The 24,986-nt window shown below is 43.2% G+C and overlaps 1 protein-coding gene across 9 annotated transcripts in view; it reads left to right on the forward strand.

Moving 5' to 3' along the window:
* camta1a (calmodulin binding transcription activator 1a) overlaps window positions 1-24,986 on the forward strand; it is a 283,929-nt gene that overhangs the window by 119,826 nt on the left and 139,117 nt on the right. For all 9 annotated transcript variants that reach the window (XM_004546316.4, XM_004546315.4, XM_012917837.4 and 6 more), the window contains one exon: window positions 3,951-4,018. In XM_004546316.4, coding sequence (XP_004546373.1) covers window positions 3,951-4,018 — 68 coding nt within the window. The remainder of the gene's footprint in view (window positions 1-3,950; window positions 4,019-24,986) is intronic.

The raw sequence follows: 24,986 nt of genomic DNA on the forward strand, positions 1-24,986 counted from the left end.
GGAATAATGGATAAACATATGCTGTAATTGTTGAATCCTATTTTTGGGGTGATGAAGTCTGGTTTTAAATAACAGAGCTCACCCAAAAGAAAAATAAGTCATTACTCTGTTTTTACATAATGCCTAGTAAATTGTGGGTTTTAAAAACTAAGACTCAATTCTCAGACAATGATGTAACTAAGGGTATTTTAATGCAGGAGTTGCACAGAATAAAATGCACTTAGAGTTTTGTCCTCCCAGCTTTGTATTGTTCCCAGCCCTCAATTTTTCTCTCGGCACAAATGCTCTGTGGATGCGGAAACAAGAGCGAAGCATTATGAATGGTGTTTAGAGACAGGTGTCTGATCTGTCCTGAGATAATGCCAAAAGACTCCTATCTCCCCTTCTAATGGAACAGCGACAGTTGTTTCAAGTAATCAGGCCTGTCATCCAAATGTTGAAGCGCTGGTCCTCTCAACACCTCTCTTTTCTTTCCATAAATCAAAGTTGGTGGCAATGCAGGAAATCAGAGGATACAGCAAAAACAATCTGGCAACGAGTTCTTCCAGAATAGGGAATCCTCTCTGAATATCTCCATCAAACACAGGGGTCATCTTTGTCTGACTTTTGTGGAAATAAGAAAGGGCAAGGGTGAAATCCATCTAATCAGCTCTACAAACAGTTCCCATAAGATTATCACTGCATCTAATTTTAACATCATATTCAAATAAGGGATGAGCCAAATAGTGAATACTTTTTTTCTGAGAGTTTACTGCTCCCGCTCCCCTTTCTTGGTCCAAAGAAGTGAAATGGGATGAATATGTTAGTGTCATCTCCAATTTCAAATAGGTAGACATTTCAAAAGATGATTCTCTCTGGAGAAAATGTTATACCTCTAGAGTGAAAAATATCATTTGAAAAGCAAGACAGTAAAAGCCAGTCATCTCAAAATGAAAATTTTCTCATGGTGGCTTTCCTTTTCACCTCAACGGTAATGGGAAAGAAAAAAAAGGACAGGGGGTGAGGTAGGAGAGGGTGGGTGGATGCTATAAGAAGAGAGAAATAAAGGGGAGACACACTGATGAGTACAGGAGTGACACCGCTTGAGGAGCATGTTAATAACGTGTCAGGCACAGACAGGTAACCAGTAATCAGGCCTTGTGACTGTAACAGGGTAGACAGAAACACACGCACACATAAACACCCTCCTCTCCATCTCCATCAGCCCTGAAACTGTTAGACTGCTCGGTCATGTTCTGGGGCAGCCCCCTCTGTAAGCTTTTACAGAGACAAAAGAAACAAATGAGATGGCTGGGTTACAACAAACAGCTCCGGGTTGTTCTTTCCCCTTGAAAATGAAAGACCCTCTTTTTTGCAAGTACAGTGTCAATTAGAGGTGGTTTTGCTCCTGCTCACTCTCCAGTTCTTAGCTTTTGCTGATTGGCATTTATTTAGAAAAAAAGGTTGCCTTAATTCAGGATATGGCGAATACAGGAGTACAGTACAGTATATTTTAACGACACCAGGAGGTAAAACGACAGCAAAGATCATGTCAGTAGGGAGGGTGAGGCATAAACCTCATGCAAGTACAAACAACCTTGCACGAGGTGGATTCTGACCTAAGCGGGAGAGTGTGGATGGAGCTGTGTGTACAGAGAGCCTCCTCTGAATATTTCCCTAGTGAGAGAGCGTAGGCCAGAGGCAGTAAGGTCAGCAGATAGAGTCCAGAGCCAATTGACAGCTGCTGGTTTGACTTTGATACACCATCAGTGCTCAGCACAGCGCTTGCCCATTTCCCCCTCCACCCCTCTTGCACTAACCCGCAAGTGTGTTTGCTCAACCTGAACGCATGCTAGCCTCTCATTATGCCGCCCATGCAAACTTTGTCTCCTTGCAGCTGTTTAATGGCTGCACGTCTGTTTTTGTTTGTTTCCTCACCATAAGATTATTGCACCTTTATGGCTGGTCGGGGGGTTGGAATAATCCCTGGCATCTGTTCAGACAGGGAGGGGTGAGAAAGAGCCAGAGGAAGGGCCATGCTTCTTTCTTTCTTGTTTGTTTAAATTTTTCTAAATATGGGACCATGTGGCCCTCTATTTCATCCTCTGCGACTGAGACTGGAGCTGTGGTTGGATTTTAAAGGCAAGAATGATGGAAAGGGCTTCGTGCTAACAGGCACAAAGGTCACTGAAGGAGCTTCTTGTTGCCGTTTATAACTCCCAGAATGAACACAAAATAACATCACAGGCACGTTAGTCCAGTTTAATGGATGCAGAACAGTAATGCCTTTTGATACCTGGTTAGTTTGTGTTTTTTCTTTGAATATTGTAATTGTTGTTGTTGGCTCAGCACACATTCTCTATGTGTTTTGGTGTCTATATAACAAGATTATTTGCTCATTAAATCAACAAGGTTGTTACTGTCTGCTCTTATACTTTCAATGCTGTTTTATTTTTCTGTTGCATAGCAAAAGTTGCCTGAGCTCCTTTAGAAAAGCCTCATCTCCTTTCTGTTATTTTATTAAGTCAAGATGCCATCTTGTCATGGCTTCTGTGCCTCCGGTCATTATGGCAGGAGAACAAGAACTTAATCAACAGGGCATTATCTCCCAGTGTGCACCTGGAGGCAACACTGCCAGTCATGCTACCATCGCTTTTTTGTTGGTAACCCTGACAGCCTGGAAACCCCTCACACCACACACCCTGCAGCATCCCCATGGGCTATCGCCAGTGTCTGTGCCAGGTCACACTTGTGACACGGCCTTGAAGGCCCAGTTGGTGCCTTCTTGCAGTGGTGCATATTTTAGAATTTTTATGAATTTGAAGAGAAAATGATGGAAGAAATGAAGAAATGGTCCTGGTTTATGTGCTTGCTTTATGCTGCCACACACTGGATGTGTCATATTTTTCCAGTTTGCACTTTTGAAACAGCTGCTGCTTTTGTTGACATTATTGCCCCGTGTGGGCAGGTGAAGTAACAGCATTTAGTCCCAAAGGAAGCTATTTTCAAACCCTATCCTCACAAACCAAAGAAGACAATATCTTAGAAACACATTTACTCTTAAAGGTTTGTTGACACTCCAACATGAGGTGAGACACGCATCCTTATAAACTGAAAAGACAGTGTTTTTGTGGAAGATGGCAGCAGCTCTGTCCTTGTGTCTAGCTCTCTCTAGTCTGACAAATGTTCTTGCTGAAGAGTGAATTACTGGCTGTCGCTGGTAATCATTAGGTTGTCTACCAGCATCCAAAGTGCTTTTTATTTCTGCCCATTAGTTTGGTGAGAAAATGGCCGGGTATGGTCCAGTGTGTTCTCCCTTACACTCAGACTGATGCAGTAGGCAGGGCAAGCATGGGAAACATGAAAGTGTTTGAAGTATCTCTATTTATGCCAGTGGCAGTTTGGGCTTTTTTTTAAAAAGCATGGTGTCTATAGCATCTCTGTACACAACTGACTCCAAAGGATCTACTGCCTTTTCTGAAGAAGCAATACACACACATGTCAATATTGTGAGACTGGCGTGTAATTATCATTCAAAGGTTAAAGAGTGGATTGATCCATAGAGAAGTGTCAAGGGCAGATCAAAGGGATTTGGGGGAGGATCGGACCAAAAATGTTAAAAGCTGCTCACTCTCAAACACAGAGACGTCAATCTTTCAGAAAGCACCTTGATGTCCTCTGAGGAGAACCTGATCAAAGCTTTTGTAACAAAGATAGTCTCAGAAGATGATCTGACCTCAGTTGCATTCCACTTCTGTCTTTCATTTTACTTTTAGCAGTCTGCATTTACCTGGCTGAACTCCCCAGCACTGCCCCGGTTTCCGTCTTTCCTGTGTTTGCACTGCTGGTTAAACTGTCTGAATATCAATGAAGCAGTCTCACCGATGTATAACAAACACAAGAGCAGAGTGATTAAAGATGACATATCTAAGCCTCACTCACTTCCTTCTCCTCTCGTCTCTTTTTCACAGGAGATCGCAGCTTACTTGATAACATTTGAAAAGCATGAAGAATGGCTAACGACATCCCCTAAAACAAGGTAAGACCATTACACTCACTGCCCTCTTTAAAACATAGGGTTTTTAAGATTTATAGTCCTGCAAGTATTACACTCTGTGAGTCAAAATTTACATTTTTGTTTTTTCCTTTTTTTTTCTTTCCAAGGCAATTTCCCTTATGCGCGGCTCAAAATTACCTTCAAGTTTACTGTAGGATGTTTAATATTACAGGGTGCTGATGGCTGTTCAGAAAAGTTTACAGTTTGCAGATAAATTATAGAATATTAATAATGACTAATAACTGCCTTTTAGCACTCCAATTAACACAACATGCACTGCTGCAGCATCTGCTGTGAATGTTATGTTAATGTGCCTCTATCTGTCTGCACATTCGCCACTCCACTGTCTAGGTCAGATGTTACACCCCCATGTTGAACAAAATGCCAAGAGCTAGTGCTATATTTGAAATAGAATCGTTTTTCCAGCATGGGACCTAATTTATTTTATTAATATATGCAGATACATATAGTGCCAATTTGCATGTCCTCCTCAGTTTTTCAGCAAATTTCAGCAAAAGCAGTTTAATGTCAGAGAATGTGTCTGTGGCAGCACTGGCTGTGATGCCATTATTTAACATACATGGTATAATGACTGTTAATGAATGCAGCTGTGATAGCAACCTTTTACATTTAACAGCATTAGATACATTTCAGTTTGAGTGTATTTGGATAATCTTTTTCGTATTATACAGCTTTAGAGTTGGCATCTTTGGCCTCTGTTGGACTATCAAACAGAAGTGTCGCACTGTAAGACCACAAAATCTTTTCTTAGCTCCAGCATATACAGCCTATTTAAACATGATCCCTTTTGCTTAAGTTTACATGTTCATGCATTTAGAATAAGCTAATCAATGTTAAATCTTTCTTTATCTTCTTTTTTTCTTTGAGTTTGAATTGCTGTGTTGGCATTATTAGCAAACCTCATCCGTGCGTAAGTGGACTCTGGGCTTACTGGCACAGAACCGATTGCTCGCATACCCTCCTCTCTTCCACTGCCTCGGAGGGACATTGATAATAGTCCTGCATTAAAACACTACCAATTAAAATATGTTCTCTGGTTTAATTCTAGGCCAAAAGAGCATCAGGCACACCCTTTTTTTTAAATCAAGAATCCTTCCTTCTTCCCAAGCCACTTCTGTCTAATTTACCAAAATGAATTCAAAATCACACTTTTTTCTTTCGTGTGACCTGTGTAGTTGGCTTTACAGTCACCTTTATTTCCTCTTCAATGTATACGCATTCTTTTATCTTGCTCTAGTACCTTAAGTGACCTTAAGGAATAAAAAAGGGATCGTAATCAAAAAAAGGCCACGTTTTGGGGTCCTGGAGAGCTACAAATGTCACAGTACTGGCATCATAGTGCACAAGACAGGCTAAAAATGACTCTTGTGTGAGATGTGAGAGACTTGTGATCCAGTGACTTTCTATACAAATGGTCCTCAGGATAGTGATGGCCACAGTCTGTCACCACTTGCTGTATGTGATGCAGTGGTCTTAGTGTGCTCAGGGATTTCAGCCCCATGTCATCTCGTAGCACAGGTGCTGATATCTCAGATATGTCATCAGGGAGCAGTTCCTAGTGTACATCTACAGATCACCTGACAACACAATAACACATCTCATGTTTTAGAGTACCTGTCTTTTCAGCACAAGATGTGTGTGTTTACTCTGTATGTGTGTTTGCCAACAGGAGAGTCAGCGAGAAAGCTTGTGAAGTGTTTGTATTTTTCCAGATGTCAGTGGAAGAGTAGGGTGTAGTGATGGATGTCGGGGCCAGGAAAGGTTGGCGAGAGTCAAAGGATGAGGCGTATATGTGTGATTGATGGTAGCTGATTGATGGCTAGGCTCTACATGAAAATTTTCTGTTCAAGGTCACGGGTGAAAGGTCATGCTTGGAACACCTGTGCTTAAGTGATGCCTTATCATTTGTCATCACAAATCTTCAGGTGCGTTTCGGCGGGTGTATATGCATCTGATTGTGGGTGCACCGTGTGCATGCCTGTGTGTGGGTTGACCCCTGTGGGGAATAGGCTAAGTAGGCTAATTCTCCCCCAGCCAGGGCTTTTACTCCAGGTTAGTGGGGCATGATGGGAGGCAAAGATGAGCAGCAGGGTCATGCACAGAGAAGCACAGCGCTACATGGCTGCACCGCATGCATGCAACAGCTCTGACACATGCAGGTCATAAAGATGGGAGTGGGCCACAGTCAGAGCTCAAGGAGCTGACACCAGCTGTTTGACCAAGGTGTCACGCGATGCTGTACATGCCTTGAATAGAGATGGCATCCTGTCAACACGAGGAAGATAAAACGAAGTGGACCTGTTTCATACATGCATAGACGTATCTCTGGGTTCATGCTGATGCGCATACAGTAGCAGTACAGCCAGTGTTATCTTTTGCTTGGGTCTGTTTCTGTTTGTTTATCGTTTCAAAATCTGAAGCATGCCAGGGGAGAATGGTGGAATGCTGAGTGATTGATGTGCTTAGCTCTAGTAATACACATTCCCTTTCAGATAGGAAGTGCAACAGTGCTTAAAATCAATACCAGTGTTCTCCCACTGACTGCTTGAACAGCACTACAGCTAATTCAGGCCGCACCTGTCAGAGCTGGGGAAATCTTTCCCTACTCGGGCCTTACACTTTAATTTACACCCACAGCCTCGCTGGCTTCCATTTCCATTAAAGGGAGAGCCTGGCATTATGGCTTTAATGAAGGCCACGGCCAGGCTGTGATTTAAGATGGCCGTTACCCCGCACCTTCACTCCACAGGAGGGAACACACTTAAAGGGACAATTAGGATTTTCCTCTACTGCATCCTTCCGGAGAGCCATACTCATTCTTTCCTTTTGGCTTTTTAAAGATGTGACCATACTGCTTCAGTTGATGGGATCTGAAGGTGCCTGTGGGAGAAAGGTAGAAACAGAAGGAAGGGAAAAGAATTGCGGTTCCAAATCTAGACAATAACATTTGATGTGACCTCATCATGGGCATAACATTGCGCTCCTGTTGAGAACAGGCATTCATTATCCATCATAAATGACACAAATATCTCCTTAAGGGGCTGTTTAGAGGTGTTTGAATGCTGACAGATGGAGTAACTATTGACTAGATGGTGTCACAGATTGGTCAGCCCAAAGAGCTAATGGACACCTGTGTGTAGTACAGAGAGAGCTCGTTATCGTGAGCGTCCCCTGAACATCACATGGTTTCATGTTGAAGCAGTTGCACATTAGTGCTTCTTGTCTTCACTGTTTGTTTTATTGAACTGGTTAAAAGCAATCCGTTGCAAAACACAGCACAGAGACCCCGCTTTTACACCTGCTAGTCTACTGTATGCAGCGATACAGTAGACTAGCTGTAGCTGTTAGAAAGTTGAAGTGGTGGGTTGTGTCAGCTATTTGCTTTGACTTTTGCACTAGTTTGGAGCGCATACATTTACACATGTGCTTACATGACCACAGAACACACTCCTTCTCTCTTACTCACGCACACACACATACACGAACGCACACACACGCACCCACACATTGTATATTGAAACTATCAAACAATAAGCACCAGTCCTTGGAGGGCCCTGCATTGACACTGAACCTAGCCGCCCCCACGTCCCAGCGCAATAGCCCTCTCTCCTCCCACATCCACAGCAACAGAAACAGCAGCAGCAGCACTCCAAAATGAAACCAAGTCCCTTTAGACAGCTTCCAAAGACAATGCTTTTATTAAAACCTACAGTAGTGGTGCCACCCCAGAGGCGCGGGTACACCAACAACAGAGTAGAGAAGAACTGAGAGGCAGCCTGAGATCTGCTAATGACTGTTTGTTTGCGATTGTGTATGGTGTTTGCTATTGTGTAGGGTGCCTATGAATGTGAATTTCTGTCTGTGACAGTGGGAAAGACATAGATAGAGGGGATTGTGTTTAATGCTTATGCGTGAATTTACTCATGTGTATGCACACGATATGTGCATACACGTAAAGTTGAGAGTTCATGACTGTGCAATTATGCAGGTGTTTATGAGTATATGGAGCTACCATGTGTACATAATTACAGCTGAAACTGTGTGTGTTTTGAATAAAAACCACGCTAGTCCTGTATACCATGTGTGTGTCAATTTTGGAAGAGACTTGGTATCTGGGTGAGTCTGTCATTGTGAATAAAACCTCCATAGCCCTATGTGTAAGCTGTGTTTCTGTCATCAAGTTTGGCAAATGGTGTGAGGAAGTGCTGGACCTTCAGTGACTGTGTGCGTGTGTATAAGTGTTGGGGGGAGATGTGTAGGATGTGCCTGAGAAGGGCGTCTGATAGTATTTGGTCCTAATGCTTTGTGGCACTCGTTGGCTGGCAGAGTTTCAGAGGAGAGTGGAAAAGGACAGGAGCAGCAGGAGCAAGAGAGAGAGAAAGAGAAAGGAAGAGGGTGAGGAGACAGCTCAAAGAGCGATACATAAAGAAACAAAGGCATAGAAGATGAGGGGGTATTTCATTAGCTAACACTGAAATTAAGACTCTAAGACTGCGATATCGTCCTAAATCAAGCTGGGGCTATTAAAAAAAGCCCGCATGACATGTAACTGGAGAAAATGTTTAGCGAGCCACTGTAGTGGGACCACCCTCTTCTTTTTATCTGCATTTTCCGCTTCTCTTATGTTATTTTCATCCCAAATCATCATGGGAAAAACCGAGCTGTTTGCATAGTGACACTTGGTTGTCCCATTGTGTCGGGACAACACACTGGGTCATTGTACCCCACTGCTTCCACCCAGTCAACAGCACTGACAAGGACAGGCCTTGCAGACTGGGTGAAATAAGGCCCACCTGGGAAAGCTGGGAGGACAGGAGTCAGGTGAACCTTGATAGCATAACGTAAGAGTGAATGAAAGTGAGAAAATGAAAAATGGTCATTGAAGGAAGAGTGAATATGATTGAGCGAGAGCAGTTTAGAAAATGGAAACATGTCGATAAGAGAAGCGAACAGACGAGATGGAGATGGGAGGAATAGTGATGGATGTGGTGAGGAGAAAGAGGGGGGGGGGGCATACGCAAACAGACGAAAGAGCAGGGGAAAGATGGAATGGAGGGGGATTAAGCTGACATTGGACGAGAGAGAGAAAAAAAGAGAAAAATAGAGTGGGTAAACAGCAGATAGAGATGGAGGGAGGTGAGCAATGGAATCAACTGACAGATAGAGAAAAGTCCTGTGGTTTTGGGGCATGGGAGGGAGAATGCAAACGGTCAATAGATTACAGCTAGTGTTGTGCCAAGTGCCAGGGCCTCAGACTCCAAGCCAACTTAATAGCGCCTCTTGTTGTCTGTCCTTTAAAGTAATGCCCAAGCCAAACCCAGGGAAGCAGCCTGAGCCCGAGGCTAGTGGAAATGGACAGGGGACTAGATATATGTTAGTTTGCATCCCAGCTGCTGTTTATTACCCTGGCCAGCTTGCTCACTAGAGACCATTCAAAAGAACATAGAACATCATCTAGTTTTATTGCCTTTATTCCCCCTACATGCAACAGGGCTGCTGCTGCTGAAGGCCAGGAAGGGCATGATCTGTCTTTGAAATTAATCCTTTTTATTATGTGCCACTTTCTGTATGGTAATAGACATTAAAGATTAGTACATTAAAGTTTAGGACTGTGGTAGAGGGCTCCAAGTTAGTCTATACAAGTTGAGGATTATTGTGTAGTACAGCTAGACAAAAGCAGTATGAAAAATAAGCATGCCTAGCCTTGTTTGTTATGCCAATATGAGAAAGAGGTGGAGAGGAGGAAGGAGTGCAGCCAGTAGCTGGCCACAGGAGAGAAGGGATAAATAAATAGAGGAGGAAGTTGATGTCAAGCAGGTGTTCAAGGAGAAAGTGTCAGCCAAGCGGGCCGAGATGGGGAGAAGTGCTGCCTCTGCAGCCTGATAATAAAGACTTAATTCAATTAGCGCTTCTGCACCGGTGAGCAGCGTGCAGGCTGGCTGTCGTGGAGCAGGCCATAGACACAGCTGAGCTCGCCCTCAGCCACCCAGACACATAGATGTCCAGCCCTACACCGACCCAGCACTTTGCTGTGCTCTCTCTCCCCCTGGGTCTCTCTCTCTCGCTCACATACACACAAAGAAGACCCAACATTATTCACACCTGAGTCACTGAGAAGTCCAGTGACTAAACCCTGCATACACATCTCTCCTACACAGACCCTGTAACTCACAACACATACACACATAGTCTTCTTCACCCTCATCCCTCCCCATAAAGCAAACTCCCTTCAGCTCCTCTCCCTTTTCTGCCTTCATACTCTCCTTTGAACCCCCCTTTGCTCTCCACCTTCTTTTGTACTTTTTGCTTTCACGTTGTCACACTGCAGCGTTGGTGCCGAATCGCCGTGTGTTGGCCAGTACGGTGAGGATTGTGACTGCAAGTCCCTATTTTCAGCCCATCATACCCTGGTGCCCAGTTGGGTGCTGTCCTGTAGGCATATGGTGTAGCGGAGAGCAGATCCTGGGCCTTTCGAAAACCCTTGGGGGTATTTTAAACAGCTTTCCATCCCACGCACCTCTCTATGCCATTCCCTAGAATCTGGTCTGCCACTCTCTGCTTTGGGTGCGGTCTGTGAAAGTCTGTTCATGACTTGTCACTTTATGATCCTATTGGTGTACAGTAGTAGCACCACCGAGCAGAACGCAGTCATGTCTTAAAAGCTCCCACACATACAGAAAGGTGGAGGATGGGGAAAGGAAGTGGCAGAGGACTGTGAAGAGGAGGAGGTGGAGGAGGAGGAAAAGAAAGGACAGGACACACTGCTTCGATGATACTTTTCGCTGTTATGTAAAGAGAAGGAGAAAATAGGTCCTGGGCCGTTGCCAGAGAGCATGGTGAATCACCAGCAAAGAACAGGCACGACATGAGTGTGCATAAACACACGCGCGCACACACACTGGCACACATTCTGTCCCATTTCTTCACCCCAACTGAGCTTTGCAGTACAGGAAGTACAGCAGATGATGAGTTGCCTTTTGGCACCATTAAAATGTGTAAAAACGTCAAATGGCAGGACTGACCCTTTGCACCTTCTCCTCTTTTTGCAACCACGAAAGAGCAGTAACCTGACTTGCTGTGTGCCTTACACATCAAGGCCACTAATACACAGCGCATTCAGGTTCATAGCTCCTTTATTTACTTAAACTTTGACCTTCACCGACCAGGCTGACCTCCACAGTTTGCTTTCATCCCTTTTTTGCTTGACTATTGATTTTTATTCCTTCATTTATTTATTTGATGTCAGTTGTTACCTAACCATGCAGAAAGCTGTTCCCCGGTGCACATGCCTCACTCACCATGAAATACTCAGGTTGTTCTTACCTGTCTTAGTCTGACTGAGACACTGTTGATTCTAATGAAACATCATTACATTTGTAGTAGGTGGACATTCCTGCCCGCTTCGTCAGTCAGTACTTTATTCAAGGCAAGACCCTTACTTCTTTAACTACTTCATAAAAGACGAGACAGAGTGTCGGGGATGGAATGTACTGGATAACCATGTATTAATTTTGCATTAGTGAATTAATCAATTCGAATATAAGTCAATTGATAAATTATTCAAATCTTCTTGTCATGCACATTTGAGAGGAGTGGGCAGAAGGAAAGGTGAGAACCATTTCAGATTGGATTAATTAATATTCATGACATTTTTAAAATGAAGTAAGAAAAATAGCCATCAATTCAGTTAAACAGTCATATAATTAGGAGTGTTTGATAGAGACAATTCCCACTATGATACAATTCCCTACAATAAAAAGCAAAGGGTTTGATTTGTCTTGTCTCCCTCATCTTATCATAATTTCTACAACCTTTCAAATCTTGCCGTCTTTTTAAACTGCAGCTTGACTGATAGAACTCAGAGAGAGATAAATAAATGAGAAGATGATGAATCTTTCTTATGCACATCATAAGCAAAAATAATTAACAAGCCAGTGCAAAATTCCCGCCCTCCACCTGCAATCCACGGCTGGCTTGCTGAGAAGTCAGGTATTTGTTTGCTGTATTTTTAATTTTTCATCGTTCCTTGGTGTAGTCAATCATCGTCATTTTTTCTGTTTCCTAGAGGTTAGTGCTGCGCTCTGGAGAGTTATGGAGACAGGTCAGCCAAGATTTAAAGCAGTCCCACGCCTGACCCAAAGGAAAGCACTGCTGGATACATTAGCATGATAGCGATATGATTATGTCGGAACGGACATGAAGGGTTTCAATTATTTACAGGTGATGTGCCCGTTGAATTGGCAATGAAGTGGCTCGTAAATTATCCCCTCTGTCTAATCAAGCCTCCAGCGGAATAATGGAGCAAGTACTGATGTGGAAGAAGCTCTTTCCCGTTTCCTTTCTCTCTTCAGTATTTTGGGTGTGGATTGGCTACTTTCACAGTGGGATGATAACAGTCTCCAGATGACATTGGTTGAAAGGCAAGAAATGTGCCAGCAAGCGCAGGTTTAAAACACCTCCATTTCATCACTGCTCAGTGCTTTACTGCGCTTTATGTCACCAGACAATGATACAGTGACAGCCAAGCATCAAATGTGCAGCACCAGCACCTAATGTGCACCTTGGTTTTGTGCCTGAAAGAGAGAGTATGAGAGACAGACATATAGACACACTGAAGACAGACAGGTAGAAAACCAGACAGGAAAATAGAGTGATGCTGTAATGGTTGGCATGGCTCTGCTCCAATGCAGACCTCCAAACAGAGCAACACTGTTCAGACAAAACACAGCCAGCCACCAGTCACTGGCTCATTTCTAGCATCTTCTTCAGAGGCCCGTGGCATCGAGTTCTGTTCAGCTGAATGATGGTGTATTTGATTAAAAGATATTCAATATGAGTTTATTACTCAGTTTTATGTGTCCCCAGTGAATGTGTTTGATTTCTTGTGTATCCTGCTGATATGCCGACACGCTGCGATTGATGCAACCTACAAGCTCTAACCACAATGTTAATCTCACAGAGGTTCTCAACTGTATTGAGTAATAATAAACCTATTTTAAGGAAACAAAGACAGGGATTTGCCTTCCCCACCCACCACCATCGCAATCCATAATCACCTTAGGCGGTTTACAGTATAAGAAGAAGAGTGAGAAAAAGTAGAAACGAAAGGAGGATGGAGAGGCAAAGGGGAAGTGAGATAAAAGCGAAATGTAATGGTGAGAGAGTACCACCTACCGTTCTGGTGTCTTCTGGCAGAAGACTCATTTTGAAGGGAAGATCGGGTGGTCTGTTCACAGCTAGAGCCATAGCTGTGTTTTCCCCCTCTGTCCCTCAAGAAGTGAATAAGGGGTGACTGCACCCACAATTTGGCAATGAGAGGATTAGTGGCAAGTAGGAAAGTGGTTGGGGGCTGTTTTTTGTTTGTGTGTGCGCTTACTATTCCCTGCGATGCATTGTGGCAGTGGATCTGGATCTTTTTCAATCCCATGTTCTCAAAAATAGAAACATCACAAACAACATAACAAGCCAATGTGCAAGAGGAGAAGAGGGCAAAATAAGAAGCCCACTGTGTGCTGTGCTCCTGTATGTGTTCACAGTTTTATCCCAGCCTTTCTCAGACTTTCCCTGTCACCACATAACACATCCTTGGAGTCTGTCTATTCTCTGTTCCCTTTTTAATGCCTTTACAGACGGCAAATCCCCAGCAACCTCCAAAATGTCTGAACATCCCCATCTTTGCTTCTATTTCGATCGCATTTCATTTTCCTACGAACAAACACAAAGCTCACAGGGGGAGACAAAGCATTAGGGTTATTATGGGTTTAAAGCACTTAAAAGCTTCTGGCCATCCTGACACTAGGCAATGCAAGGGTCCAGAGGAGCAGGGAAACATTACGCTACAATTTTTAAAGAGAATCGAGTCCCTGATGTGTTTTCTGAAGTGTTTAGAAGGGAGCCTATGCAGGTTTATACTTTGTATGCACACGTAATAAATTTCATGCTTGCATGCAATGATTTTCCTACCTCTAGAAGCTGTATGCCATGCACGTGGAACTTGTCAGTGTTGCTTGTGGCCGACAGTATTAGCTCATTGCTGTGCAACAGTCAGATTCTGTATCACAGTATCTTAGGCTGACTCTTTAGAGCTCTCTCCCCTAGGTCACACATGGAATTTAAGAGCTTTTCTGAGGCAAAGAGGTGTGACTCGCCCTGAGACTCCCCTCTTGCTCTTTCTCTGCATCTGCGTCTCCCTTCTCTCTCTCTCTTACTTATTTCTCCACACTTTATTTCCCCCTGCTTTGCTGCTCCACTCAAGAGTCATGGGGCGCACACTCAGTGGTAAACCAGTTTCATTTAGTATGTTTTCACATTTTTATCCAATCATAGCATGCTCAGAGGTTTCAAAAGCCGCATGACACTTTTATTGGGGCCTAATTAAGGATCTGTGATTTAATCCATGTAATTTAATAGAGATCAGTCATGGGTATGAGGCTCTGGCTTTGTGAAAAGGAAAGCTGATACATTGCAACCCCATGCATTCTGCTACAGCGCATTAGGGTTAAAGGGCTTTTCATTAGGGCTATTATTAATGCGTGGTATGTATACGCCACCTGTTGGACAATGAGGGTGCAAAGGTCTTCGTCCTTTACACACACCCTGTGGCTTCTCTGACAGTTGTAGCTACAGAGCACAGCCTCTCGGGTAGTTTTACCGCTACCAGTAGATCAGTCTGTACTCGAAGCCATCGGTAATTGCCTCTTAGCTTTCTCGTTGTTCACATTCACATTCTTTCTGCAAACACAAAAGTGGATGAAGCATTTTCACTTGTTACTTTTGTTTTTCAGAGGTGTGTCTACATCACGGAATGCTTGGGGCTGACTGCCTTGTTATAATTGTTCAAACTACGTGTATAGTCAACACTTGAGACTATGATAAACTTTATCTTAGATTGTTATAATATCAGTTGCTCTCATAGAAGGACTGAAATGCAATGCCGAGAAGTGCTTTCTAAGCCTTGCAGGGAGTGGCTTGAAAAAAAGTAAGAGAGACAACTGCCTGGCATTGTTCTGTCCTTTTCAGTAGCCCTTCACAGCACTCAAGCAGCCAGTTTTGTGACACAGTGTTGAGAGGGGAGAAAGCAGAAGAGCTAAGAACGGCCCGGGTTGGCTGGGGTGAGGGATTGCATGCTGGGAGGTGTCTAGACGGTCTGGGATAAGAGGCTAGACAGAGGGAGGAGAGGAGAATGGCAGAGTAGTCTGGGCCAGAGGGAGGCCATGTCGAGGGCATGGCTGGATGGGTGCCTTATCTAAAATCAGGTCTAGTCACCGTGGACCTCAGCTTCTGGACATTAACAGCACTGACAGTTGACAGGGAGAGCAGCCACTTCCTGGCCCAACACACCATCACTCACTTGTGCTTCAGTCAGAGACGTCTCTCTCTGTTTCCACCCCGATCTGCCATTTGACTCTATGTTGTGATCCATGTAGAAAGCAGCCCAACGGCTGAACCAGCTGAACATTTCTTTCTGCTGAATTTATAGTGTGTACATTTAAATGTATCTGCAAGATCTCGCATTGTTTTATAAAACAAACGTCTGGCAGTCAGCCTAGATATTCTCTGGGTCTTGAAGAGTTCCAATCTGGCTCTGTCATGATGAAGTCACAAATTTATGGGATCTCTCGACGCTTATATGAACCAAGTTGTCTAGTTGATCCTTGGTAAATGAGGAAAAGAATTCGATGACTAACGTTTCCTATGTGTAGGACTTGGTCTCATCTCTACCACTCATTATGCCTGAGCCCTACGACAGTTTGGAGGACGTTGGAGGCATTGCCACGTTGGCCATATGCTTTCCACGGCTCCTATCTGTCAGAATGTCAGGACATGGCGGGGGTGCGCTTTTCTGCACCAACAGAGGAGTGGAGCGCAACACTACAGGAGGCCCTCATTACCAACACACCCCACCAAAAGAGACTCAGGGATGGGCGAGAAGACATACTGAGCGATGTGTTTAGAACCAGAGGGTGAGCCATTTAAAAAGCACTCAACCCAAGCAACTGCCCCTCCCTCTCAGCAGCTCCATTATCACAGCAGAAAATGTGACACAGGATTTTTTTTTTAAGTAGATGCTTCAACAGATTAACAAAGTAATTAAGGCAAACAAATTGATTCGCTCAACATTTTAATTGAACTTTTGCCTTTGTGTCTCCATCTGGCCAATCCCCTCTTACCCACAGCCAAACACCTCACATGTTTATCTGAACTGCCATTAGGGAACCTATATTGTGCCCCTCACCTCTTGGGTAACAAATGATGCGGAAGCTATGGTTTTCACAACTTATTTTACACATTATAGTGTTTGCACTATCCTTGACATGCAGCATGTTTACTTTCTAGGTTGCATATATGTCATTTGGCTTTTAGTAAGGCTTTATGTCCCTCACCATTCCCAGCCCTCCATCACCACCGAGCCATTAAATTTATATTGGGATCCTGCTTTCAGATGGTCAAGGTAAAAATCAAACTTTAGGCATGGGAATCTGTAATCTATATATCTTGAGTTAGGGTGCATTAGTGGTCTGGTTGCTTCTCAAGCAGGCAGTTGAAACGCTCAGTGGAGGAAGGATCCATTAGAAATCAGGCAAACTTTAAGGGACACTTTCTTTAAGACTTTTCAAGGGAGACATTATTCAAAAAGTTATCTCTGCAGGGGTAAAGCCACTTCTCAGTTGACTAATAACTATCAAAGCAACTCATCTAAATCTCTACTTTATTTTCCAAAATGTTTCGGTATGGTTTTACGTAGAATTGCTCTAGCCTTTGAATAGGTTTATTTCCGATACGTATTCATGTAGAAAATTTCAGTTTAAGTTAAATGAAATGCCATATTCCACACAGCCAAGACGACTGGATGGTCACAAATATCTCAATATGAGTATACTTTGCATTCAGCAACAGTGTTGTGTTATAATAGATCATTAGCAACCACAAGTAGACATAAATCTGTCCTACTCGTGCTATTTAGAAATGGAAACTTGGTGCCTGATACAAACAAACTGCTCATCTGTATAAAGGCATTCAGGCAAGGATTTTGTGTCACAATGGTGTGACTGGTGTCTGACTGCATACTGGATAATGCAGTTTAGCATGCACCCTGCTCTTTTAGAGATGACCACAAGTTTAGGAGGTATTAGGTCCAGATAGAGAGGGTGGAGCTCATTGCAGCGCTACACAATGTCCCCTAATTAAATTGCTCAGTCCCATGTACTGTGGAAGCTAGCGGCTCGGCAGATGTAGCGCCATGTTAAACTTTATGTTGCTTGAAAATGGCTTCCGCTCCAAGTGCATTTGAGACAGAGATGGTTTGACTGTAAAATGATGTGTTTTATGGCACCGTTATCATGGCGATATTCCTTAAAGATGCAGCGCTGCACACTGTGGCATTCTCTGTCTGCAGGAAGGAGCAAATTGATATGAACAGATCAACAGAGCTATGCCCTTCTGGACGTCCTTGGCACCATACTTGGCCCTAAAATTGATTTCTCTCCATATCTCCTATGCCAAAAAACTCTCATTCAGAGATTTTATACTCCCACTGCTGACACATTTTGTTCAGGTTTGGAGAGGATGTACTGTTGGAATGTCATTCATTTCCTCCCACATTTTTTTTCCACACTTTTGAAGTAACCTAATAGTCTCACAGTGTATTTGATAGTGGTATTCATCAGTTTTCTGTATGTGTATGTTCATGTTCATGCATGTGTGAGAACTCTCAGTATAAATTGCCAGGAGCAAAGAGATTGCTTTTGATTTAATGGCTATTGTGCTTGACTTTGTGTGTGTTCCACTGTAGTAGTGTGTCCTTCCTTTGCCTCTGTTGTAGCAGGTAAACTCTCTCTGCCCAACATTATTTACACATACACGTCGAAGTGGCACACACACACACACACACACACACACACACACACACACACACACACACACACACGCACACACAGGCACGGACAAATACACATACTGCCTTGGCTATGCTCCATTAAGTGGCCAGTGTCTTAAACAGGATGCTGACGTAAATGCCGGGGTTGGGAATATAGGACAGATTGTGTATACGTGTGTGTGTTTGAGTGTGCGTGCGTCTATGTTTGTGTGTCTCTGGTCTCAGTTTTATTCTCAGTGTCCTTATTGTCTCTCCCAGTGGACCCCCTCCACACACACCCTCTTCTCTGTGTTTGTGGCCTGCTGAATTCTATTGATCAGGCTGTGAAAGCTTGAATGGCTAAAGAGGAGAACAGAGAGAGGCAGAGTAAATGGTATTTTGGAGCCCATGTGTGTTCTTCAAATGATGTGTGTATATGGTTATAGATTTAATTGGTGAGCCAATTAAAAGAAAAGATACAACAAATATTCCAGAGTAGCAGAGATATTTGTTTTCTTTATTATCATTTGTGATTTACTACTAGTGTTGCTATGGACACTTGGACTTGTGTAAACTGCCTCTACGGATTGCTCTTTTTACTGAAGAACTGAATGGAGATTTCTAACCAGACCAAATGGCATTAAGACCTATTTCATAAACTTTCCAGTCAACTAACAGGTTCTAACACAGGCATGCACTGCATGAACACAAAAAGCTTAAATAACTGCAGGTGAAACTGCAGGAGAAAGGTCACCTGTCGTTGTTGTTACAGATGGCCAACTACAGTTGAATTTTACAGTTTGAGCAACTTTGCTGTTCTGTTTGCTTTTTAAAGGTTGAAAAACGGAAAAGCAGAAGTGTAAATGCAAGTGGCTGGCATGTTCATGCAGTGGGAAGTGTGAATGGAGCTTTCCTACCGCAGAGACAAACTGCTACTGTTCAGACCCTCCCTCAGGAGGTCGACTTCTAGCTTCTCGTATCACAACACAATAGAAAAATTTGTACTATCAGCATGGTTTATTGGTTTATTGGTTGTTGTTGCTGAGAGGCTGAAATTCCTCAGACAGATCCAGTGAACTGCTTTAATCTGAAGTCTCAGACCATCAGAATATTTGTTCTTTTAAATAAAATAGTCAAACAAAAGATAGTTATAGGCATGAATTAATGCTAAATTGTGTTACGCTGTCTTGGTGTGCTATGATGATTGAATAAGACCAGATTTATTTCTGTTACTGAATTTGGTAGCCTGTTCTTAATTTGCGGATGCTTCTGCTGGCATTATTTCCAGCAATTCCCCTGTTAGGGGGCAAGGTCAATGCTAATCAGTGCTTATATAATGTATTTGCATGATCATATGGGCTTTCCATCTTAATGACACTAACGGAAAATGCTATCTAATACTTCGCTTCGAATATCCAATCAATGCACAAATGGCATCCTCTGTAGTAATTAAGAAAGCCTTGACACATGGCTAATGTTGTTATCACGCTGTTTAAACCACTGGGTGACCATTTGTGTCTTGTTGATAGGGACATTGACATCCTGGAAGGCACTGTTCCCATCAAGAAAGAAATGCATTATGGGACAATCGCTAAAGATTCATTAATTAATAGCATAGATTTTGTCTAGATGAAAAACTAGCTGAGAAATGCTGGAATCTAAATCATGGCAAAAAAATGTACCCCAGACTCAGAGACCGTTTGTGTGCTTGTCATGTAATACACACGCCATGTAACGAGCAGCGATGACCATAATCTGTCTCAGTCTTGACTCTCGTGTTTGTTATGTGTAACACAGATGTCTTCTTCTCACTTTTTTAAATTAAAAAAAAAAAAGCCACACTTTCTTTTTTTCGTCTCCCTTCTACCCTAAGGTCCAACAAATGGTGAATGAGGTGCAAAACAAAGAGTTCTTTGAAGAACAAAGTGAACCTGCCACATACAACGACTGCCTGGAGACAAATCCTATCCCCTAGATTGCATGCTTTCAAGACAGGAGAGAGAAAAGCATCCCTAACAACAAAATGATATAAATTACCACTGTTATGGTCTATACGGTTCAATTTAATGTGCTTGTAATGATAAATTATTTTGGTTATGAATCTAAAGTGGACCTGAGTGCAGTCGGAGCAGCAGGACTGTTAGAACAATTGCAGCTGTCTCCCAGGGCTGTGGCCATTAGTCAATAAATTAGAAAGTAATTAGTTTCTGCTTCTGTGGCTCTATTTGAAGCGCTTCACACAGGTGTAATGAAAATTTATTGGAGCTGTTGATCCGGAGGAGAAAAGAAAAGTAGGGGATTTGTAGCGTGTGATTGTAATGTAGGATTTCCATCTGCTTTTCTTATTTTTTGCTTGCAGTGTGACTGGTAAGGTTAGCCTCGATGACCAGTACAGTAACATTTTGTCAACTTGACAATAGGCTAGCAACTATAAAAACTTTTTAGAATATTTTGAGTTTGAGATTTTAAATTAGTCACATTTTGGTTAAAAAACAACAACAAAAAACTGCCCTTCTGCTTAACATAGCAAAGTAAAAGACATTTGTTCTTTGCTGGAATCTAACAATGTGTACTATGCTCACACAAGCCTATGAGGAAGACAGCTATATCACTGGGATATCTGTTTCATTTTAATTCTCTGTGCTTTCTGGCCAGCGGGCGTCTCATCACCCTTTGTTGTTCGCACAGCACTTTCATTTTTTCCAGTGTCATCTGACGCACTGCCTCTGTCCTCTTACTCGCTCATAAAAAGAGGGAGAAAGTCAGGCTTCAGCCATCAGGTTTACCCTAATTGAACAGCTTCACATTTCTCTTTCATGCCATTGTGTGTGGATCAAGGCAGTCGCATGAAGCTTTTTGTTGGCAGACAACATCAAGGCTATTTGTTTTGTCTGGTCAACAGGAGAGGGAGAACAGAAATTGGAAAACATTCGCACAAGTGCGATGTCAATGAATGGCATTAAAGACAGTGGGAGGGAGCTGCCGCGGCAGCATATGGGTAAAAAGAAGAATTAGAGGTGAAAGAGAGATGAGGCAGAGAGAGGAGGTAGTGACGAGCTGAAGAAACAGGCGTGAAGTTTTGAAGGCAGCAAAGAGAGAGAGAGAGAGAGAGACAGAATGAAAAAGAACAGAGAGGACAAGGAGTGGAACAGAGACAGGATGGACGGATGGATAAGGACAATCAGGCAGATTGGTCCCAGCCCAGGCTATGGCCAATTAGAATAAAATTAGCTGGACCTTGGCAAAAGCTAGGGCGCACAGTAGGGCATGGAGGGAAGGGAGGGGAAGTGGGGGAGGGGCAAAGGGGGAGAATATCCCGGTGATTAAAACCAAATGATTAGTGGTGTGCAAGGCAGAGGGCTCGAGAACCAGGGTCACCTGAGCCTGGAGGGAGAGAGAAGGTCTAATAGTAATGAGACCAACCTTCTCTCTCCTCGTCATCGCCCTCCTCCTCTCACCACCCCTTACCTTCTTTTTTTCTTGTTCACACTCCCATTTCTCTCCCGTAACCATTTTTAGTTCATCCTAAACTACTCTGGATTTACACATTCTACCGTTTTCTGTCTCCCAGTGTCCCTTCCCCTGTCTGCACCTCACAGTCTTCCTGTAGTAAACCCTGTTACTATCTATCACTGTCTCTTGCCTTTAGCCAAAGCATACACTAATGCAATTGTAGCAAGACGCAATTTAGCTTTCTGTGATAAGCAAAGATTTATGAGTAGTTTACCTTTTTTAATCACTATTGCAGATCTGCAGACATATGGTAATAGAAGAATTGAGCTACTACATAAACTCAACACAATAATGGCATTTATTAGAGATTATATATGTGCTGCTGCTTTAGTTTGAAACAACAGTTGGGCCCAAATGCAAAGCAGGAATCCTGTTTGTGTATTTTGGCTCACTATTCTGTTTTCGACTCTTTATAACAATAATTTTAGGAATCCCCAAAAATGTGACCATCAGTGTGTGAGACACCTCACATAAAAGGAGTAGCTGCAACGACTGGATGCTACTATTTTTTTACCCGTTAGAAAAGATAAATGGATTTTTACCACATGACTAAGACTTTAGTATAGACACCAAGCTTAAGACCAGTTTGGTGAGTGTTTTAAAGTGTAGTAAGCTTCAGGATCAGGTTTTTGTAAAACAGTCTTTATACTAAACAAAGTGGAGAAACTCTTGTCATGACAGTTAGAGGTTTAGAAATTATTACCATCATAATTATTATTATATCATTATAATAAGTCTTCTCTTGGAGGACTTTAGACAGCCTCTCATGTCTTTCTCAGTTTTTTCCCACTGAGGAAACCTTTGCAAGAGAAAACTCTAGAGAAGCAGCAGAGCACTTAATCAGCTTCTTATTGTGACATGTGCCATGGTAGAGATATCATTGTGTCTATTTCCAACAAAGCAGCCAAGGTAACATCAATACGCTATGAGTCAACAGGTAATCATGCAGAACGTGCAGCGAGGTCTGCAGATGAGATGAGAGAAATCCAGCTCCTAGATGCTGTTTTAAGCTCCAACTTGCCTTAATTACAAACCTACTTGCAACCTTCTCTAAATGGCATTTGCTTTACAGTGAGCATATTCTTATCTTGCAGAGACTTTTTGTCAAGAACAAAGAGCTAATGTTTCAGTTTAACTTAAGTATCATCTGCCCTCCTCACACCCTTCACTTTTTAAATCTTTTCCCTTTTTGTTCTTTCACAATCAATTTCTGTACTTTCTGTATCTTTCTCAGTCTCCGTTGTAGTAGATATCCCTCTGCAGAGAGGGCGAGTACAGTAGGTCTGTCAGCCCTGGAGGACTGAGAGAGATCAGAAGACATGTCAGAAGTCTGGTGGGTCTTTTCCACCTAGACCCCACTCAGGTATGTGGATAAAACCTAAAGAGAAAACGCAAATACAGCCCGAGGTCCACACCACAGGTCTGTAGCCAGGGGAGACAGGAATGCCCCCTGACTGCAGTCAGACAGACGTCCTTGAATAAAGAGCGATATCCACAGGGTGGATTGCCATGTAGAAAGAATGTAATTCTGTGTGTGTTCCACAGTACTATGCGAAGAAACATGGGTAGCTGTATGCACAGTGGGAGGGAGAGAGAGAGGTGATAAATAGACAGTGTGCTATATGTGACCATTGTTTGAGTTGCCAAAGTGCTTTGTTTTTGGCCAGTGATTATCTGTGCTACAGAACACTATGATGAGTTTTCAGTTTGAAGAAGATGGTAGAGGAGGAAAAGTGGGCAAATAAAGGTCTTTCCTGTTGGCTACGTGTGATGACTTAGCCAAGCCAGAAGACTTATAGCACAGTCTCACACATAAGGCCGGGGGACCTGGATCACTTTGAAACCAAAAAAGTAGAAGTAGAATAAAACAACTGGTGGCTGCGCCAGAGCCCCCAATGAATTGTACTGTATTACAGTGCCCCTGAATGGCCTCCGGTCGGAGGTGAGCAGTGGCAATTTTAGCTGGCTCCTGACAGTGGACAGAAGGCTTGGTGAACTGGACGACAGTGAGGGTCACAGGTTCCCCTGGGGAGGAGATATCCCAAAGGGGGTGGGCAGATGGGGTCTGGAATGAGAGTGTTCTCAGACAGGTGGATGGTTGTCACCCTTATTTTGCCACCGCCAGCAAGCAGGTGGCCTCTCCCTCCTCCTCTTCCACTCAAGGGTCACCTTGACATGGCACTGCTTCCCCATGGGTCCCATCCCTTCATATACACTCTATACACAGACACACACACACACACACACACACTTGTGCTCACACAGACACGCCAATGGTTCTCTGCTCCTCTCAGTCAACCCCAGCACCTGGGGACTGGGAGTGTAAACAGTCGCTCTCAAGGTTGAACCCAGGTGTTTCATTTCCATTAAGGCCCTCATCACATTCACAGCCTCCTCCCTCTGACTTTGGTCATAACACAGACGAAATAGTCATTAAATTTTAGATTACCTTCTCTTTGCCTTTGTAGATGTTGAGATGCACAGGGTCTATTTTAAATGTCTTTCTATGAAATAATTATATCCCAACTCTTTGCACTCGACGCCTTCAAAAGAGGATGTTCCATTGATGATTTTTGCCCTACATCATAGCTTTGCTCTTGCCGCAACTCTAAAACCCAATATAGCGTAATTAAACTAACACAGTGACATCAATAAAGACAGAAGTGCTCTGTAATTACAGTCTGTGCTAGGACATCATAAGCAGGCAGTGTCATCACCCTAACGAAGGAAATAAATCGATGGCAGACGGACAAAGCCCCGCTTTACAATCCCCTTCTCCTCTGACACACAAAGCCAACCATAAACACGAGTAAGGCAAGAGTTTAATGGCAATCTTAAAGTTGCGGAGGCCACTAGCTTGTCTTTACTGCTCCTGCCCTGCAATACAATGGGTGCCTTGACACTTTAACCATTCCCTTACTCTCCTTCATTAGCTGGGCTTCTCTCTGTTTCTCCTCTAAGCCTGCCTTTTCCCTTTCCCTCCTCTTCTCTGTGGTGTCTAGTCTCCTCATCCTCTGGAGACACATGAGTGGCAGGCCTTCCCCTTAATAACTGTGTATTCCAATTCTGACACAGTTGCACACAAACAGACACACAGATATAAATACACACAAACACGCGGAAAAAAAAAAGTTGCACGATTCAAGATTGGCATTCCCACGTTGCTGCTTCCTGCAGAGAACCATGTGGACAGCAAGGCTAAATGTCAGAGAAAGATAGTCCACACGCACACACACACACATACACGCAGGGTCGCTCCCACAATCCGTACAGACAAGACGCCGCACACCGATAGTGTTTGGAGTGTGAGGCTAAATGTCAAGGGATGATGTAAATTCTCATGATTGCTTCCAGAAGTAGTTTATCACAATGCCAACGATGGCAAGATCAGTGTCTCATTGTCCTCAAAGAGCAGGACAGTAGCACTCCAGCACAAGTAGTAGACAGTGTTTGTGTTTCTGCAATCAGTAGCACTTTACAGCTTGGTCATATCATGATTACTGAGTAGTGACAGTTTGATAACAGAGTTTTAAAGAAAATGATTAATACCCTGTAAATAAT

Source organism: Maylandia zebra, linkage group LG20 (assembly GCF_041146795.1).
Source record: "Maylandia zebra isolate NMK-2024a linkage group LG20, Mzebra_GT3a, whole genome shotgun sequence".
Taxonomy (NCBI): domain Eukaryota; kingdom Metazoa; phylum Chordata; class Actinopteri; order Cichliformes; family Cichlidae; genus Maylandia; species Maylandia zebra.